The sequence below is a fragment of the Salmo salar genome, chromosome 18 (assembly GCF_965601325.2).
Source record: "Salmo salar chromosome 18, fSalSal1, whole genome shotgun sequence".
Classification (NCBI taxonomy): Eukaryota; Metazoa; Chordata; class Actinopteri; order Salmoniformes; family Salmonidae; genus Salmo; species Salmo salar.
In genome coordinates this window covers 95,601,278-95,620,070 of record NC_138308.1, presented here as the reverse complement: position 1 = coordinate 95,620,070, position 18,793 = coordinate 95,601,278, and the positions used below count along the sequence as shown (strand labels likewise).

The 18,793-nt window shown below is 47.4% G+C and overlaps 1 protein-coding gene across 3 annotated transcripts in view; it reads left to right on the top strand.

The window, feature by feature from the left end:
- The window catches only part of LOC145850291 (uncharacterized), a 33,648-nt gene that overhangs the window by 2,961 nt on the left and 11,894 nt on the right, over nucleotides 1–18,793 (top strand). For 2 of the 3 annotated variants that reach the window (XM_082965348.1, XM_082965350.1), the window contains exons 2-8: nucleotides 1,156–3,006; nucleotides 4,406–4,467; nucleotides 4,758–4,796; nucleotides 5,121–5,435; nucleotides 6,489–6,559; nucleotides 12,673–12,923; nucleotides 15,155–15,298. In XM_082965348.1, coding sequence (XP_082821474.1) covers nucleotides 1,534–3,006; nucleotides 4,406–4,467; nucleotides 4,758–4,796; nucleotides 5,121–5,435; nucleotides 6,489–6,559; nucleotides 12,673–12,923; nucleotides 15,155–15,298 — 2,355 coding nt within the window. In that variant the 5' untranslated portion in view covers nucleotides 1,156–1,533. Of the gene's footprint in view, nucleotides 1–279; nucleotides 3,007–4,405; nucleotides 4,468–4,757; nucleotides 4,797–5,120; nucleotides 5,436–6,488; nucleotides 6,560–12,672; nucleotides 12,924–15,154; nucleotides 15,299–18,793 lie in introns of those variants that run through there. The other variant, XM_082965349.1, reaches the window with a different exon arrangement.

Genomic DNA, 18,793 nt, shown 5'->3' with positions numbered 1-18,793 from the left:
GGCCCTGCCACGTGGTCAGCTCTTATCATCAGTTGATCTCTCTGTGTTTTTTAATCACACGTGAAAACTCTACAGCCTTCCTATCACTATAGAATATCCTGAGGCAAAGATACATGAGATATATATATATATATATATATATATATATATATATATATATATATATATATATATACACTAAGCCAACCACAGTAGTAAACTGCTTCAAATTCAGGCTCGGGTTTCTCCTTGCACCTATTTTACACACTGTCTTTCTCTGCAAGTGGTGGTGATGGGTTCCCTTCTCTCAAAACTGTTTTTTTTTTTTAAATTTTATGAAGCAGGTTTTGAAGTTCAGCTTTCACGTCTCAACGCTTTGCACCATGACTTTAACGACTTTTAAAAAAATAAATCCGTTGATAAGAATATAATCTTGTCAATATTGTCGGTTAGTGTGATTTATGAGACATGGATTGGTTTAGTTGACTCTCCAGTGCAGTGTTCTGTTTTGGTTTTATAACTTTCAGATCGTTGCCTTGGGAAGCTCCATTACAACTAACCCTGCCACCGTTTATTGATTGACGCATCCACATAACCTTTCAAACGTTGATTCCATGTTCATTCAATAATCAATAGCTTACACTTAACCCTACTAAATCTGATCTTTAGCTAAACTAGTAAGCCCCGTTTCATTACCGAATAAACTATTTGCCTTAGTGGTCTATTATCTTAAAAGTATGACTGTAAATCTTTTTGTTAAAAAAAAGCTGCTTGCAATCTTGCAAATTTCACTAAAGCTGTGCATGGAGTTTGTAAAATAAGGTTGTATGTTTTCACGATGACTACTTCTCCCCCTCCTGTCTGTTCCCTGTTTGCTTGCTGTTTTTTGTTTTTCTTTCCTCCAGTGAAGATGCAGGAACTGTCTTCTTCTGCTCTGACCTAACCAACAGAAGCCGGGTGATGTTCTAGAAGCTGTTCTAGAACAGTTTGACACACAACTGATTTGAAAAGTGTTTCAGTGTGAAATAGACTGGAAACTGACCAAACCGATCAATCGCAGACATCCAGTCTGCTTTCCAGTTTGATTACTACTGTCCATAGACCTGTCCCAGGGCGAGCCAGAGAGAAGACCAACCAGTAACCCTCCTGTGTGTTTCTCCTCTCCAACTCTTTCAGCTTTGCGTTGCTATTGGATCGTTGCGCTGCTCCCCTTTCCAGCCTGCTGAATCCGATTGGAGGGCTGGGAGTTGGGATCCCGCCCCCGCAGCTCCTCTTAGGCCACGCCTCCCTGCAGCTGGCCCAGCTCAAAGCCCAGCTCGTTACCGCTGCAACCGCCAACCCCCCACTACCCTACACTCACCCCCATCCACCTTCTCTCGCCCCCCCTCATCAAGCTCCTCAAAGCGGCAGCTACCGTCAATAACATGTCCCATCCCCTATATAACCCCTTAGGGGGTCAGTACTCTTCACAGGCCCAGAGAACTGCCACCCAGATGGGGCAGTACGGACTCACACAATCCCAGGCCGGAAGGGACCCACTGGGGGCCTCCCGCCATGGTCTGGGCCCTGGGTCTGGTGGTGGTGGTTCCTCCGGCTCAGGGAGGCATGATGTCCTCGATGGTGGCCCAGCAGATGGGGTATGACCTGGGGCAGAGATCGACCGGGATGACCACGGAGATGGAGACCTCCATAGACCACCACATCCGCGGGGCCAGAGAGGATGTGAGGCTGCTCAGCCAGTTGATGCAGCAGAAACAGAACCAGCAGGTCCCACTGGACGCCCGAGACCTTCGCCTAAGTCACGACCCCATGGACGAGCTCTCGTCTGGGGGTGGGCTGGGCGGTTACACCCCTGGCCGGACCTCCAGCGACCAGCAAAGCTCCATGGACTCCTGGTCTGGCTACCTGACCCAGTCTGCTTCCTCCAAACTCTTCTCCTCCACCCTTCCTCAGTACCAAAGCCAAACCTCTGGGTTTGGAGGTGCGGGAGTGCTGGGGTCCACCTCAAGGGGTTCCGAGGCTCCCATGAGCGCCTCGTCCGCAGCCTCTCGTCCAGCCCGGTACACGTCCGAGTCTGCCAGCAGCATCCTGGCGAGTTTCGGCTTGTCCAATGAAGACCTGGAGCTCCTCAGCCACTACCCAGACGATCAACTGACCCCAGACAACCTGCCCTTCATCCTCAGAGACATCCGCATCCGTAAGTCCAATAGAACTATGGATGTGGACCATCGGCCCAAGGTAGGCGGTGGACCTGGCCCAGGGTCCGACCACGGTGGTGGAGGACAGAGCAAAGTGATCGATTATGAACATTCTAGTGCTACTAAATACGACAGTTATGATGATGGTGATAATAGCCAACCCGATAATTACGGCGCGCGTAATCCGCTCCCAATGGAGACGGCAAAATATGACATGGTCAGAGACTTGCTGAGCGGGTACGCCGGCCATTCCAAGCAGCGTGTCCAACAGCATCACATCCAGAGCCCCATGAAAGAGACAGACTCTCGCATCGGCCTTCCTCCGCCTTCCAGCCAGTCCCAGCAGACCCACAAAACCCACGGCTCGTCATCTAAAGCAACATCCAAGTCCATGAACATCCCTGTCCGAGGCGGAGACCAAGGACTCAACCGACACCTGGCGTCCCAGAATCAAGGCAACGCTCGGGGCCACGCTCAGCCCCGGTCCGGCCTGGTGGTTCATGGTGGTAGAGATGGTGCTGGAGCTGGGGGCGGAATTCCAGGACTCAGGGTTGGAGGTGTCGGGGTTCCTCCTCCCACGACACCCCCCATGTGGCCTCCCTTATTCCCCATCATGAACCCATCTATCCCACCTCCTGGTCATGTTCCGGTGCCCCGGATTGGTCCGACGCCTTCCTTGCACCAGCAGATGAACCTACCTCCCCCGATGATGATGATGATGCCGACGAGGTTACCGACTCCGACCATGATGAGTGACTACTCTGCTGCTTCTCCCAGAATCTTTCCTCATACCTGTTCTCTCTGTAACATAGAATGTTCCCAGCTAAAGGTGAGTTTTTTTTTTTTGCCATACCTGTCTTGACCTTTGGTTCTAAATAGTGTTTGAGATTGTTATACTTTGAGCACTGTTTGATTTTCTTTCCTGGAAGGCCAAAACACTATATATTTATATATTTTTTTTTCTACCTGGTAACCCATGTCTGTTTCAGTCCTGGATAATAGACCAGGTGTTTTAGCCCTCCAGAAACAGCTCCAGTCGTTTGTTTCAGAAGTTCAATCAAGTACATATAAAGTATTTGAAATCTCAAATAGTATTTGAACCCAGTCCTGAACCTCTCCATACTGATTGTGTGCCTTTTTTAAAAAATATATATATTTTTGAACCTCATGTTGTAACTCAAGACTTCGCTTGTTGAATGTTCCTTTTTTGTTTATTCAAACACTTAAGTCTAGCTGTGCGATTGTCACATGTATTTCACGGTGAGTTGAGATGTTCTAAAATGAATGAAAATAATTAAATAAAACAGAGAAAAAACTTTTTTTAGTATAAATAAATATTTTCTCCTCGGGGAATATGAAGACATCGAATCCTGGACTGAAATCAACATTATTCTATTGTCGTTATTGGAAATTGTGTAATTTCATGACATTTAAACCTTGAAATATTGTCATTTTATTTGTTTGTAAAGGCCATATTTAAGACATTCTGTTATAAAATGCCGTTTTATTTGTGACTTTCGATGGCCGTGATTTGCCTTGAGGAAGACTAGTGCTCGAAGACGATACAACCAACGACAAGATGAGAAGCTGCCAGAGAACAACAATCAATCAATGTATTTATAAAGCCCTTCTTACGTCAGCTGGTGTCACAGTGCTGTACAGAAACAAGGAAGTTAAGGCTCTGTTTCTAGACATTGACCGTGGTCAATTAATGGACTATTTAGCCACTAGAAGATGTTTTTGTTCTCTTAAAAATGTTTTTACTCAAACCCCTATATCATTGTATTATAGCCTTGTGTGTAAACCAATGACACAACACACTACTAACTGTATATACACAATTGATTTAGTTACTTTGGGAAGCAAGTTATTTTTTGGGGAAGAAGATGGCTGACGAGAGAATCCATTCCAGAGAAGACCCCCAGAAGATTCCAGATGCTGGTTTTTTTTCTCACAGCATTTTTGCTGCCTACAATCTTTTTCTTGGTAGAACAGAGACCCTATATTTTACTATGTTATTTTTTTCCAACATTGTATAAATCAACTCCTGCTATGAAAGCAGAAAGAAATTGGACTCTGCTGCTGCAACAAAATAAAAATGTATTGAAAGTGCTTGATTTTAGAGGAGTTTGGGGGAAATTGGTTGTGATGATTATGTAGAGAGGTTTGGATGAGGATGATGAAGACACAGAACTGATTGTCTCTGTTTGTGCTGTTTTGATCAACAGAACTGGATCGAGCATCAAAACACCGGTCTCCACGTTGAGAATTGCCGTCTACTCAGGAAATCGTGAGTCTTCTCTCTTTTTATATATCAGTTCTCCCTTTCGCTCTTTTCTCAGTTAGTCTTCCCCCCCCCCCCCCCCTCAATCCCTTGTATCCCCTCATCTCCTCCTCAAAAAACCCACTGGAGGAAAAAGTGTGAGTGGGGAGGGCCTTTATCTTTTCCAATACAGTTGAGAATAACGAGAGGAGATTTGGATTCGAGGAAAATCGCGGAAATACGAATTGAAATCTACGTCCACTGATGACATCACGTTGTAGCTTGTGCTAATCACCTGTACCCTTTCCTCCTTCCAGGTATCCCGACTGGAACGTGGAAACTATCACTGTATCAAGGTGAGTCCCCTACCTGTACTGTGTCCTAAAAATAGAAGATAATTAAATGTTGTCCCTTCGATGTAGGTCACTGCTGACTGAATGATTTAGCAAGTTGAGTCTTAACATCTGGTGGAAGTATGTAAACACTCCCTTTTCATCCTTACCTACATTTACCAACCAGAATAACTTCATCAGCTTGACCACTACCTCTTCGTTCTCTCATCCTCCTTCCCGTCTCTCTCCCCTTTCCCCCCCCCCCCCCGTCTTGGTCTCCCTCCTCCCCCTCTTTCTCCCCTTTCCTCCCCCTCTCTTTCTCCCCCATCTTTATCCCTCCCTCTCCAGCCCTATTCATAGTAGAAATGAAAGCAGCCGGTTGTCCTCTAAACGCCGTCGGACATCACGCTCCGCCTCCCGTTCTCTGTCCTGGTCTCGCTCTCCTTCTCCTCGCCGCTCTTCCTACCACACCCCTTCCTCCGCTACTCGCCGACCTCGATCCAGGGAACGAACCCGCTCCCGTGAACGTCAACACAACACTACCACACGGCGTTCCCGGTCCCCGGGGTCACTTCGGGGCAGGGAGAGAGAACGTGACCCTCCGGCTTCGTCTTCCCACCGGGATCAGGAACGTCGGCCTCAGACAGCCTCTTCATCCCGGAGGTAAGATAAGACTTTTAAATGAGTTAATATGTATGAATATTCCTCTTTTTAAATGAGTTAGTATATATAAATATTCCTCTCTTAAATGGGTTAATATGTATAAATATTCCTCTCTTAAATGAGTTAATATGTATGAATATTCCTCTCTTAAATGGGTTAATATGTATAAATATTCCTCTCTTAAATGGGTTAATATGTATGAATATTCCTCTCTTAAATGGGTTAATATGTATGAATATTCCTCTCTTAAATGGGTTAATATGTATGAATATCCCTCTCTTAAATGGGTTAATATGTATGAATATCCCTCTCTTAAATGGGTTAATATGTATGAATATTCCTCTCTTAAATGGGTTAATATGTATGAATATCCCTCTCTTAAATGGGTTAATATGTATGAATATTCCTCTCTTAAATGGGTTAATATGTATGAATATTCCTCTCTTAAATGGGTTAATATGTATAAATATTCCTCTCTTAAATGGGTTAATATGTATGAATATTCCTCTCTTAAATGGGTTAATATGTATAAATATTCCTCTCTTAAATGGGTTAATATGTATGAATATTCCTCTCTTAAATGAGTTAATATGTATGAATATTCCTCTTTTAAATGAGTTAGTATGTATAAATATCCCTCTCTTAAATGGGTTAATATGTATGAATATTCCTCTCTTAAATGGGTTAGTATGTATGAATATCCCTCTCTTAAATGAGTTAGTATATATAAATATCCCTCTCTTAAATGAGTTAGTATATATAAATATTCCTCTCTTAAATGGGTTAATATGTATAAATATTCCTCTCTTAAATGGGTTAATATGTATGAATATTCCTCTCTTAAATGAGTTAATATGTATGAATATTCCTCTTTTAAATGAGTTAATATGTATAAATATTCCTCTCTTAAATGGGTGCATATGTATGAATATTCCTCTTTTTAAATGAGTTAATATGTATGAATATTCCTCTCTTAAATGAGTTAATATGTATGAATATTCCTCTTTTAAATGAGTTAATATGTATGAATATTCCTCTCTTAAATGAGTTAAGGAGGAGGAGGAGCAGCCTGCCGAAGTCTGACAGTGCTGAGAGACTGGCCAAGAAACTACTGGAGTCATCTGGTGAGACACACACACACACACACACTGGTAAGAGCGAGAGAGACACACACTGGTGTGAGAGAGGGAGAGCGACACACGCACACACACACACACTGGTAAGAGCGAGAGAGACACACACTGGTGTGAGAGAGGGAGAGCAACACACACACACACACACTGGTAAGAGCGAGAGAGACACACACTGGTGTGAGAGAGGGAGAGCGACACACACACACACACTGGTAAGAGCGAGAGAGACACACACTGGTGTGAGAGAGGGAGAGCGACACACACACACACACACACACACACACTGGTAAGTGCGAGAGAGACACACACTGGTGTGAGAGAGGGAGAGCGACATGCTATAGCCACACAGGGCTGAAGAGAGCTTTTCACACTTTCAGATTCTGAAGTGGGTCAGTACCAACCTTAGCTACTGGGCCTGCCCTGGGGCTAGCCCATCACTTCAATTGGTACTAGATGGGAACGTTTAAACGAAATTGAGATCCTTAACGTTAAAGTTCTGTCTGTCTGGTGGCTGACCTGCCTATACTGATAGATAGACCTAGTGCACGGTTCTGACTGTGTGTCTGGTAGCTGACCTGCCTATACTGATAGATAGACCTAGTGCACGGTTCTGACTGTGTGTCTGGTAGCTGACCTGCCTATACTGATAGATAGACCTAGTGCACGGTTCTGACTGTGTGTCTGGTAGCTGACCTGCCTATACTGATAGATAGACCTAGTGCACGGTTCTGACTGTGTGTCTGGTAGCTGACCTGTCTATACTGATAGATAGACCTAGTGCACGGTTCTGTCTGTCTGGTGGCTGACCTGTCTATACTGATAGATAGACCTAGTGCACGGTTCTGTCTGTCTGGTGGCTGACCTGCCTATACTGATAGATAGACCTAGTGCACGGTTCTGACTGCGTGTCTGGTGGCTGACCTGCCTATACTGATAGATAGACCTAGTGCACGGTTCTGACTGTCTGGCTGGTAGCTGACCTGTCTATACTGATAGATGGACCTAGTGCACGGTTCTGTCTGTCTGGTGGCTGACCTGCCTATACTGATAGATAGGACCTAGTGCACGGTTCTGTCTGTCTGGTGGCTGACCTGTCTATACTGATAGATAGACCTAGTGCACGGTTCTGTCTGTCTGGTGGCTGACCTGTCTATACTGATAGATAGACCTAGTGCACGGTTCTGTCTGTCTGGTGGCTGACCTGCCTATACTGATAGATAGACCTAGTGCACGGTTCTGACTGTGTGTCTGGTAGCTGACCTGTCTATACTGTGCCTCTCTCCTCTCTCTCAATCCCTCACTAGCTCGCTACGAAAGATGCAAGTGTTTGTGTTCTCTGAAGTACGGCAACCAATCGGTCTCCTCCGTTCCAATAATACTGAATCTTTAACCTCTCTTGGGGAGGTGGGACACTACTGTCCCACCCACGGGACACACTATTCAACAGCCAGTGAAAAATCAGAGCGCCAAATTCAAAACAACAAAATGTCATAATTCAAAGTTCTCAAACATACGACTATTTTACACCATTTTAAAGGTACACTTCTCCTTAATAACCTCTTACATCTAGACGTTCCGCTAGCGGAACACCTGCTCCAATATCCAATGATAGAGCGTGGCGCGAATTACAAATTCCTCAAAAATACAAAAACTTCAATTTTTCAAACATATGACTATTTCACAGCATTTTAAAGATAAGACTCTCCTTTATCTAACCACACTGTCCGATTTCAAAAAGGCTTTACAACGAAAGCGAAACATTAGATTATGTCAGCAGAGTACCCAGACAGAAATAATCAGACACCCATTTTTCAAGCTAGCATATAATGTCACAAAAACCCAGAAGACAGCTAAATGCAGCACTAACCTTTGATGATCTTCATCAGATGACACACCTAGGACATTATGTTATACAATACATGCATGTTTTGTTCAATCAAGTTCATATTTATATCAAAAAACAGCTTTTTACATTAGCATGTGACGTTCAGAACTAGCATACCCCCCGCAAACTTCCGGGGAATTTGCTAACAATTTACTAAATTACTCACGATAAACGTTCACAAAAAGCATAACAATTATTTTAAGAATTATAGATACATAACTCCTCTATTCACTCGATATGTCCGATTTTAAAATAGCTTTTTGGTGAAAGCACATTTTGCAATATTCTAAGTACATAGCCCAGGCATCACGGGCTAGCTATTTAGACACCCGACAAGTTTAGCACTCACCAATATCAGATTTACTATTATAAAAGTTTGATTACCTTTTGTTGTCTTCGTCAGAATGCACACCCAGGACTGCTACTTCAATAACAAATGTTGGTTTGGTCCAAAATAATCCATCGTTATATCCGAATAGCGGCGTTTTGTTCGTGCGTCCCAGACACTATCCGAATGGTAAAGAAGGGTCGTGCGCATGGCGCAATTCGTGACAAAAAAAATCTAAATATTCCATTACCGTACTTCGAAGCATGTCAACCGCTGTTTAAAATCAATTTTTATGCCATTTTTCTCGTAAAAAAGCGATAATATTCCGACCGGGAATGTCCATTTAGCTAAACAGAGGAATGAAAACAAACCTTTCGGTCGACGCGGGCACGAGCCTGAGTCTCACAGTACTGTAACCAGCCACTACCCAAACGCGCTACTTTGTTTCAGCCAGAGCCTGCAAAGCCACGATTCAGCTTTTTGCCGCCTTCTGAGAACCTATGGCAGCCGTAGGAAGTGTCACGGGACAGCTAAGATCCTCACTCTTCAATAAACAGAGACAAGAAGAACGACACCTTGTCAGACAGGCCACTTCCTGCATGAAATGTTCTCAGGTTTTTGCCTGCCATATGAGTTCTGTTATACTCAGACACCATTCAAACAGTTTTAGAAACTTTCGGGTGTTTTCTATCCAAAGCCAATAATTATATGCATATTCTAGTTACTGGGCAGGAGTAGTAACCAGATTAAATCGGGTACGTTTTTTATCCAGCCGTGAAAATACTGCCCCCTAGCCATAACAGGTTAATGTAACCACATTATCCGATTTCAAAAAGGCTTTACGGCAAAAGCATAAAGTTAGATTATGTTAGGACAGGTACAACACAAGAAAAACCACACAGCCATTTTCCAAGCAGGAGAGGGGTCACAAAAAACAGAAATACAGCTAAAATTAAGCACTAACCTTTGACGATCTTCATCAGATGACACTCCTAGGACTCAATGTTAGACAATACATGTATGTTTTGTTCAATAAAGTTCATATTTATATCCAAAAACAGCATTTTACATTGGCGCGTGATGTTCAGAAAATATTTTGCCTCCAAAACTGCCGGTGAATCAGCACAACAATTTACAAAAATACTCATCATAAACGTTGATAAAATATTAAACTGTTATTCAAAGAATTATAGATAACCATCTCCTTTATGCAACCGCTGTGACAGATTTCAAAAAAGCTTCACGGGGAAAGTACACTTTGCAATAATCTGAGTACGGCGCTCAGAATCATACACCAGGCAATACAGATACCCGCCATTTTGGAGTCATCTAAAATCATAAATAGCATTATAAATATTCACTTACCTTTGATCTTCATCAGAAGGCACTTCCAGGAATCTCAGGTCCACAATAAATGTTGTTTTGTTCGATAAAGTCCATAATTTATGTCCAAATACCTCCTTGTTGTTTGCGCGTTCAGTAAGCTACTCCAAATGTAGGAAGCGTGCCGACAATTTCACGACAGAAAGTTAAAAAAAGTTATATTTACGTTCGTTGAAACATGTCAAACCTTGTATAGCATCAATCGTTAGGGCCTTTTTAACATAAAACTTCAATAATATTCCAACCGGACGATTCCAATGTCTTGAAAAATGTTTTGGAACACAGCTACCTCATTAGGTGAACGCGCGCCAATGAACTCATGTCCTTTCCTGAGTCACCAACTTCCCGGCCTTCTTGTTCGCTCTCTGTTCACTGCAAAAGCCTGGAACTAGGTTCTAAAGACTGTTGACATCTAGTGGAAGCCTTAGGAAGTGCAAAATGAACCCTAAGTCACTGTGTGTTGGATAGGCAATGACTTGAAAGGACTACAAGCACCAGATTTCCTACTTCCTGGTTAGATTTTTCTCCGGTTTTTGCATGCCATATGAGTTCTGTTATACTCACAGACACCATTCAAATAGTTTTAGAAACTTCAGAGTGTTTTCTATCCAAATCTACGGATACTATGCATATTCTAGTTTCTGGAACAGAGTAGTAACCTGTTTAAATTGGGTACGTTTTTCATCCAGCTGTGAAAATACTGCCCCCTAGCCCTAAGAGGTTTAAAAACCAAAACTACAAACCTCAGATTTCCCACTTCCTGGTTGGATTTTTCTCAGGTTTTTGCCTGCCATATCAGTTCTGTTATACTCACAGACATCATTTTAACAGTTTTGGAAACTTCAGAGTGTTTTCTATCCAAATCTACCAATTATATGCATATCCTAGCTTCTGGGCCTGACTAGCAGGTATTTTACTCTGGGCACGCTTTTCATCCAAACTTCCCAATGTTGCCCCCTATCTCAATGAAGTTAAGAAAAATGGCCCATTTGTCACATCCCGAATTGTCACCTAATCTTTCTACTATACTGTTGAAAGTGACAGTTGGTTTCAGTTATCCCTGCTTGTGTGAAAACACGGCCAGTCTTAGCCTGAACGGTCGCTCGGGGCTACGAACAATGCAGTGTGGAAAGGCCCAATGAATCTCCGTGGTCTTTCCTTGATTCCTCGCCTCCTCTCACCTTCTCAACGTGCATTGGAGCAGTAGGTCCAAGGGGAGGAACCTCTGATTTCCACCTCCAATTAGTTTTGAGAAAGACGATGTGAGGAATCAAGGAAAGACCATTGGAGAAAGTAGACTAGTTCTTGCATTTATCCATCCCTCTGTCGCTCACACACGCCCTAACCCATGTCTCCTCCTCCCCTTCCAGCTGGCCTCTCTCTGTAACCCAGGTCTCTCCCTCCCCTTCCAGCTGGCCTCTCTCTGTAACCCATGTCTCCCCCTTCCAGCTGGCCTCTCTCTGTAACCCAGGTCTCTCCCTCCCCTTCCAGCTGGCCTCTCTCTGTAACCCATGTCTCCTCCTCCCCTTCCAGCTGGCCTCTCTCTGTAATCCATGTCTCCCCCTCCCCTTCCAGCTGGCCTCTCTCTGTAACCCATGTCTCCCCCTTCCAGCTGGCCTCTCTCTGTAACCCATGTCTCCCCCTTCCAGCTGGCCTCTCTCTGTAACCCAGGTCTCTCCCTCCCCTTCCAGCTGGCCTCTCTCTGTAACCCAGGTCTCTCCCTCCTCTTCCAGCTGGCCTCTCTCTGTAACCCATGTCTCCCCCTCCCCTTCCAGCTGGCCTCTCTCTGTAATCCATGTCTCCCCCTCCCCTTCCAGCTGGCCTCTCTCTGTAATCCATGTCTCCCCCTCCCCTTCCAGCTGGCCTCTCTCTGTAATCCATGTCTCCTCCTCCCCTTCCAGCCGGACTCTCTCTGTAACCCATGTCTCCCCCTTCCAGCTGGCCTCTCTCTGTAACCCAGGTCTCTCCCTCCTCTTCCAGCTGGCCTCTCTCTGTAACCCATGTCTCCTCCTCCCCTTCCAGCTGGCCTCTCTCTGGCTGGCCTCTCTCTGTAACCCATGTCTCCTCCTCCCCTTCCAGCTGGCCTCTCTCTGTAACCCATGTCTCCTCCTCCCCTTCCAGCTGGTCTCTCTCTGGCTGGCCTCTCTCTGTAACCCATGTCTCCTCCTCCCCTTCCAGCTGGCCTCTCTCTGTAACCCATGTCTCCTCCTCCCCTTCCAGCTGGCCTCTCTCTGTAACCCATGTCTCCTCCTCCCCTTCCAGCTGGCCTCTCTCTGTAACCCATGTCTCCCCCTCCCCTTCCAGCTGGCCTCTCTCTGTAATCCATGTCTCTCCCTCCCCTTCCAGCTGGCCTCTCTCTGTAACCCATGTCTCCTCCTCCCCTTCCAGCTGGCCTCTCTCTGTAACCCATGTCTCCCCCTCCCCTTCCAGCTGGCCTCTCTCTGTAATCCATGTCTCTCCCTCCCCTTCCAGCTGGCCTCTCTTTGAACCATCCTTTTGTATTTCCAGCTGGCCTCTCCCTGACTGAGAACACCAGTCTAGAAGTTATGATGCAGTCCCTCGCCCCCGCGCTCCTGGCAGAGCTCGCCAAGAAGAAGGGAGCCGCCGCCTCCTCTTCCTCCTCGAAGGGAGGTGCCTCTCGGAAAACTGAAACGGGAATGTCCAAGTCCGGAAACAAGCTAGGATCTGGAAGGTCATCAACCAGAAAATCCTCTTCTCCATCCACTCCCTCCAAATCATCCAGCTCCGCTTCTTCCAAGGTGTGTATTTTGTCCTCCAGATTTTTAAATTAAACTGTTAAGAACACTAGCAGGGACAATAGAGAGCTGATGATAAATGTTGTCATTGTGGTGGATGTCCTACAAGGCTCTTATCTGCTATATTCACCCCCCCCCCAGCCATAGAATGGCCAGTATGGTGGATGTCCTACAAGGCTCTTATCTGCTATATTCACTCCCCCCCCCCAGCCATAGAATGGCCAGTATGGTGGATGTCCTACAAGGCTCTTATCTGCTATATTCACTCCCCCCCTCCCCCCCCCAGCCATAGAATGGCCAGTATGGTGGATGTCCTACAAGGCTCTTATCTGCTATATTCACTCCCCCCCAGCCATAGAATGGCCAGTATTATCTTCTCTCTAGGCTGTAGCTCTAAACATGACCATCTACTAACATAACGGAAGCACTGCCCCTCGTTGATGCAGTGAAGAAGGTCTGAAGATGTTTTTTGGATGCTTTTGGTGCAGATGTGCTTTGTCACAACGCTAAAATCAGCTTTCAAAGTTTTAAAGAAGTCCTACACCGTGGCAGACTACGATCCCCAGTTTACCTGCCTGGCGGGCGGGGTTACTGCCTGGCGGGCGGGGTTACTGGCCGGCGGGCGGGGTTACTGCCTGGCGGGCGGGGTTACTGCCTGGCGGGCGCGGTTAATGCCTGGCGGGCGGGGTTACTGGCGGGCCAGATTTCACTCCAGTATGAACGTCTGCTGGCAGCAGAGTAAATATAAAGAATTCATACCTTTTCCCAGAGAGCCTTCAGAAAACATCTATTCCTGGAAAACATGAACCAGCTTTTCTACAAGAACAGTCTTTTCTGAAGAAGATAAAAAAACATCGGGACGGGAGACCCTTCAGAACTCAACTCCTGAAATGTTGTACGGATCCTAAAAAAAGTTCCCTACGCGTGAGACCCAGGGGAGGAGACCCGACACCTGTCTGATCAACTGGATCGATGCTTAGCTGCCATTCATTCGTGATACTGTTCAACCATCACCCGCTGTCTGTGGGACTCAATGCCAAAGAAGATGGAGCAAGGCATGCAGGGAGAAATGTATATATCTAAGTGTGTGAATGTCTGCTTCTTCTTCTTATTAATCGTTAGTAGTTAGGAGTGACTGCTTCTTCTTCTTATTAATCGTTAGTAGTTAGGAGTGACTGCTTCTTCTTCTTATTAATCGTTAGTAGTTAGGAGTGACTGCTTCTTCTTCTTATTAATCGTTAGTAGTTAGGAGTGACTGCTTCTTCTTCTTATTAATCGTTAGTAGTTAGGAGTGACTGCTTCTTCTTCTTATTAATCGTTAGTAGTTAGGAGTGACTGCTTCTTCTTCTTATTAATCGTTAGTAGTTAGGAGTGACTGCTTCTTCTTCTTATTAATCGTTAGTAGTTAGGAGTGACTGCTTCTTCTTCTTATTAATCGTTAGTAGTTAGGAGTGACTGCTTCTTCTTCTTATTAATCGTTAGTAGTTAGGAGTGACTGCTTCTTCTTCTTATTAATCGTTAGTAGTTAGGAGTGACTGCTTCTTCTTCTTATTAATCGTTAGTAGTTAGGAGTGACTGCTTCTTCTTCTTATTAATCGTTAGTAGTTAGGAGTGACTGCTTCTTCTTCTTATTAATCGTTAGTAGTTAGGAGTGACTGCTTCTTCTTCTTATTAATCGTTAGTAGTTAGGAGTGACTGCTTCTTCTTCTTATTAATCGTTAGTAGTTAGGAGTGACTGCTTCTTCTTCTGTTCTACAAACACTAACAAACTACACCTTCTGTCCTCTCTCTTCCCCCCCTGTCCTCTCTCTTCCCCCCCTGTCCTCTCTCTTCCCCCCCCTGTCCTCTCTCTTCCCCCCCTCTCTATCGCTCTCTCCCCCCCCCTCTCTATCGCTCTCTCCCCCTGTCCTCTTTCTCTCTCTTCTCTCTTTCTCTCTCTCCCCCTGTCCTCTCTCTCCTCTCTTGCTCTCTCTCCTCTTTCTCTCCCCCTGTCCTCTCTTTCTCTCTCTCCTCTCTTTCTCTCTCTCCCCCTGTCCTCTCTCTCTTTCTCTCCTCTCTTTCTCTCTCTCCCCCTGTCCTCTCTTTCTTTCTCTGTTTCTCCCCCTGTCCTCTCTCTCTCTCTCTCCTCCTGTTCTCTCTCTCTCCTCTCTTTCTCTCTCTCCTCCTGTTTTCTTTCTTTCTCCTCCTGTCCTCGCTCTCATCTCTCTCTCTCTCCCTCCTCCTGTTTTCTCTAGACTAAGAAGAAGCGAGGCCCAGGGACCTCTGCTCTGTTGAGACTGATGAATATCCCTCAGCACACATCTCATGATGAGGTGGTCAAGGCTGTAGAACCCTTCGGAAAGATCAACAATGTCATCCTACTCAAGGCCATACAGGAGGTACATTACCCGTCTTTATTGTCTCTATTTCAATGGAGAGTACCCCATTCCACCTGTTATTGTCTCTATTTCAATGGAGAGTACCCCATTCCACCTGGTATTGACTCTATTTCAATGGAGAGTACCCCATTCCACCTGGTATTGTCTCTATTTCAATGGAGAGTACCCCATTCCACCTGGTATTGTCTCTATTTCAATGGAGAGTACCCCATTCCACCTGGTATTGACTCTATTTCAATGGAGAGTACCCCATTCCACCTGGTATTATCTCTATTTCAATGGAGAGTACCCCATTCCACCTGTTATTGTCTCTATTTCAATGGAGAGTACCCCATTCCACCTGTTATTGTCTCTATTTCAATGGAGAGTACCCCATTCCACCTGTTATTGTCTCTATTTCAATGGAGAGTACCCCATTCCACCTGGTATTGTCTCTATTTCAATGGAGAGTACCCCATTCCACCTGGTATTGTCTCTATTTCAATGGAGAATACCCCATTCCACCTGGTATTGTCTCTATTTCAATGGAGAGTACCCCATTCCACCTGGTATTATCTCTATTTCAATGGAGAGTACCCCATTCCACCTGTTATTGACTCTATTTCAATGGAGAGTCCCCCATTCCACCTGTTATTATCTCTATTTCAATGGAGAGTACCCCATTCCACCTGGTATTGTGTCTATTTCAATGGAGAGTACCCCATTCCACCTGGTATTGTCTCTATTTCAATGGAGAGTCCCCCATTCCACCTGGTATTATCTCTATTTCAATGGAGAGTACCCCATTCCACCTGTTGTCTCTATTTCAATGGAGAGTACCCCATTCCACCTGGTATTATCTCTATTTCAATGGAGAGTACCCCATTCCACCTGGTTTTTCCTAATATATAATTCCAACAGACTTATCACCTACTAGCCAAATCCAGATTTGTCATTTTGCTCAGATCGTACACCAGACCCCCAGCCCCCGCGCCTCATGTGTAAATGATGGTATTTATAATGAACCCCAGACCCCCAGCCCCCGCGCCTCATCATGTGTAAATGATGGTATTTATAATGAACCCCAGACCCCACAAGGTGGTCATTAGAACTGGACTCTGTTACTTAGACACAGCTAATCAACCACAAATACCTCTCTGGCCCGGTCCCTCTCTGGCTCGGTCCCTCTCTGGCCGGTCCCTCTCTGGCCCGGTCCCTCTCTGGCCCGGTCCCTCTCTGGCCCGGTCCCTCTCTGGCTCGGTCCCTCTCTGGCCCGGTCCCTCTCTGGCTCGGTCCCTCTCTGGCTCGGTCCCAGCCGGTCCCTCTCTGGCCCGGTCCCTCTCTGGCTCGGTCCCAGCCGGTCCCTCTCTGGCCCGGTCCCTCTCTGGCCCGGTCCCTCTCTGGCTCGGTCCCAGCCGGTCCCTCTCTGGCCCGGTCCCTCTCTGGCTCGGTCCCAGCCGGTCCCTCTCTGGCCGGGCCCTCTCTGGCCCGGTCCCTCTCTGGCCCGGTCCCTCTCTGGCTCGGTCCCAGCCGGTCCCTCTCTGGCCGGTCCCTCTCTGGCCGGTCCCTCTCTGGCTCGGTCCCTCTCTGGCTCGGTCCCAGCCGGTCCCTCTCTGGCCCGGTCCCTCTCTGGCTCGGTCCCAGCCGGTCCCTCTCTGGCCCGGTCCCTCTCTGGCTCGGTCCCAGCCGGTCCCTCTCTGGCCGGTCCCTCTCTGGCCCGGTCCCTCTCTGGCCCGGTCCCTCTCTGGCTCGGTCCCAGCCGGTCCCTCTCTGGCTCGGTCCCTCTCTGGCCCGGTCCCTCTCTGGCCCGGTCCCTCTCTGGCCCGGTCCCTCTCTGGCTCGGTCCCAGCTGGTCCCTCTCTGGCCCGGTCCCTCTCTGGCTCGGTCCCTCTCTGGCTCGGTCCCTCTCTGGCCCGGTCCCAGCCGGTCCCTCTCTGGCTCGGTCCCAGCCGGTCCCTCTCTGGCTCGGTCCCAGCCGGTCCCTCTCTGGCTCGGTCCCTCTCTGGCCCGGTCCCAGCCGGTCCCTCTCTGGCTCGGTCCCAGCCGGTCCCTCTCTTCGTCGCTCCATATTTGTTTACGTTTATTTTTTAAATTGTCTAATAAACTCTCTCTCTCTCCATCCCCTCTCTATTCCTTTCTCCCTCTCTCCATCCCCCTCTCTCTCTCTCCATCCCCCTTTCTCTCTCTCCATCCCCTTTCTCTCTCTCCATCCCCCTTTCTCTCTCTCCATCCCCACTCTCTCTCTCCATCCCCTTTCTCTCTCTCCATCCCCCTTTCTCTCTCTCCATCCCCTCTCTCTCTCTCCATCCCCTTTCTCTCTCTCCATCCCCCTCTCTCTCTCTCCATCCCCTCTCTCTCTCTCCATCCCCTCTCTCTCTCTCCATCCCCTCTCTCTCTCTCCATCCCCTCTCTCTCTCTCCATCCCCTCTCTCTCTCTCTCCATCCCCTCTCTCTCCATCCCCTCTCTCTCTCTCCATCCCCCTCTCTCTCTCCATCCCCCTCTCTCTCTCCATCCCCCTCTCTCTCTCCATCCCCCTCTCTCTCCATCCCCCTCTCTCTCCATCCCCCTCTCTCTCCATCCCCCTCTCTCTCTCTCTCCATCCCCCTCTCTCTCTCTCCATCCCCCTCTCTCTCTCTCTCCATCCCCCTCTCTCTCTCTCTCCATCCCCCTCTCTCTCTCCATCCCCCTCTCTCTCTCCATCCCCCTCTCTCTCTCCATCCCCCTCTCTCTCTCTCCATCCCCCTCTCTCTCTCTCCATCCCCCTCTCTCTCTCTCCATCCCCCTCTCTCTCCATCCCCCTCTCTCTCCATCCCCCTCTCTCTCTCTCTCTCTCCATCCCCCTCTCTCTCTCTCTCTCTCCATCCCCCTCTCTCTCTCTCCATCCCCCTCTCTCTCTCTCTCTCCATCCCCCTCTCTCTCTCTCTCTCCATCCCTCTCTCTCTCTCTCCATCCCTCTCTCTCTCTCTCTCCATCCCCCTCTCTCTCTCTCCATCCCCCCCTCTCTCTCTCCATCCCCCTCTCTCTCTCTCTCCATCCCCCCCTCTCTCTCTCCATCCCCCTCTCTCTCTCTCTCCATCCCCCTCTCTCTCTCTCCATCCCCCTCTCTCTCTCTCCATCCCCCTCTCTCTCTCTCCATCCCCCCCTCTCTCTCTCCATCCCCCTCTCTCTCTCTCTCTCTCCATCCCCCCCTCTCTCTCTCTCCATCCCCCCCTCTCTCTCTCTCCATCCCCCCTCTCTCTCTCTCCATCCCCCCCTCTCTCTCTCTCCATTCCCCCCTCTCTCTCCATCCCCCTCTCTCTCTCCATCCCCCTCTCTCTCTCCATCCCCCTCTCTCTCATCCTCCCCCCATCTCTCTCCATTCCCCCCCTCTCTCTCTCATCCTCCCCCCCACCTCTCTCTCATCCTCCCCCCCACCTCTCTCTCATCCTCCCCCTCTCTCTCTCTCCATCCCCCTCTCTCTCTCTCCATCCCCTCTCTCTCTCTCCATCCCCTCTCTCTCTCTCCATCCCCCTCTC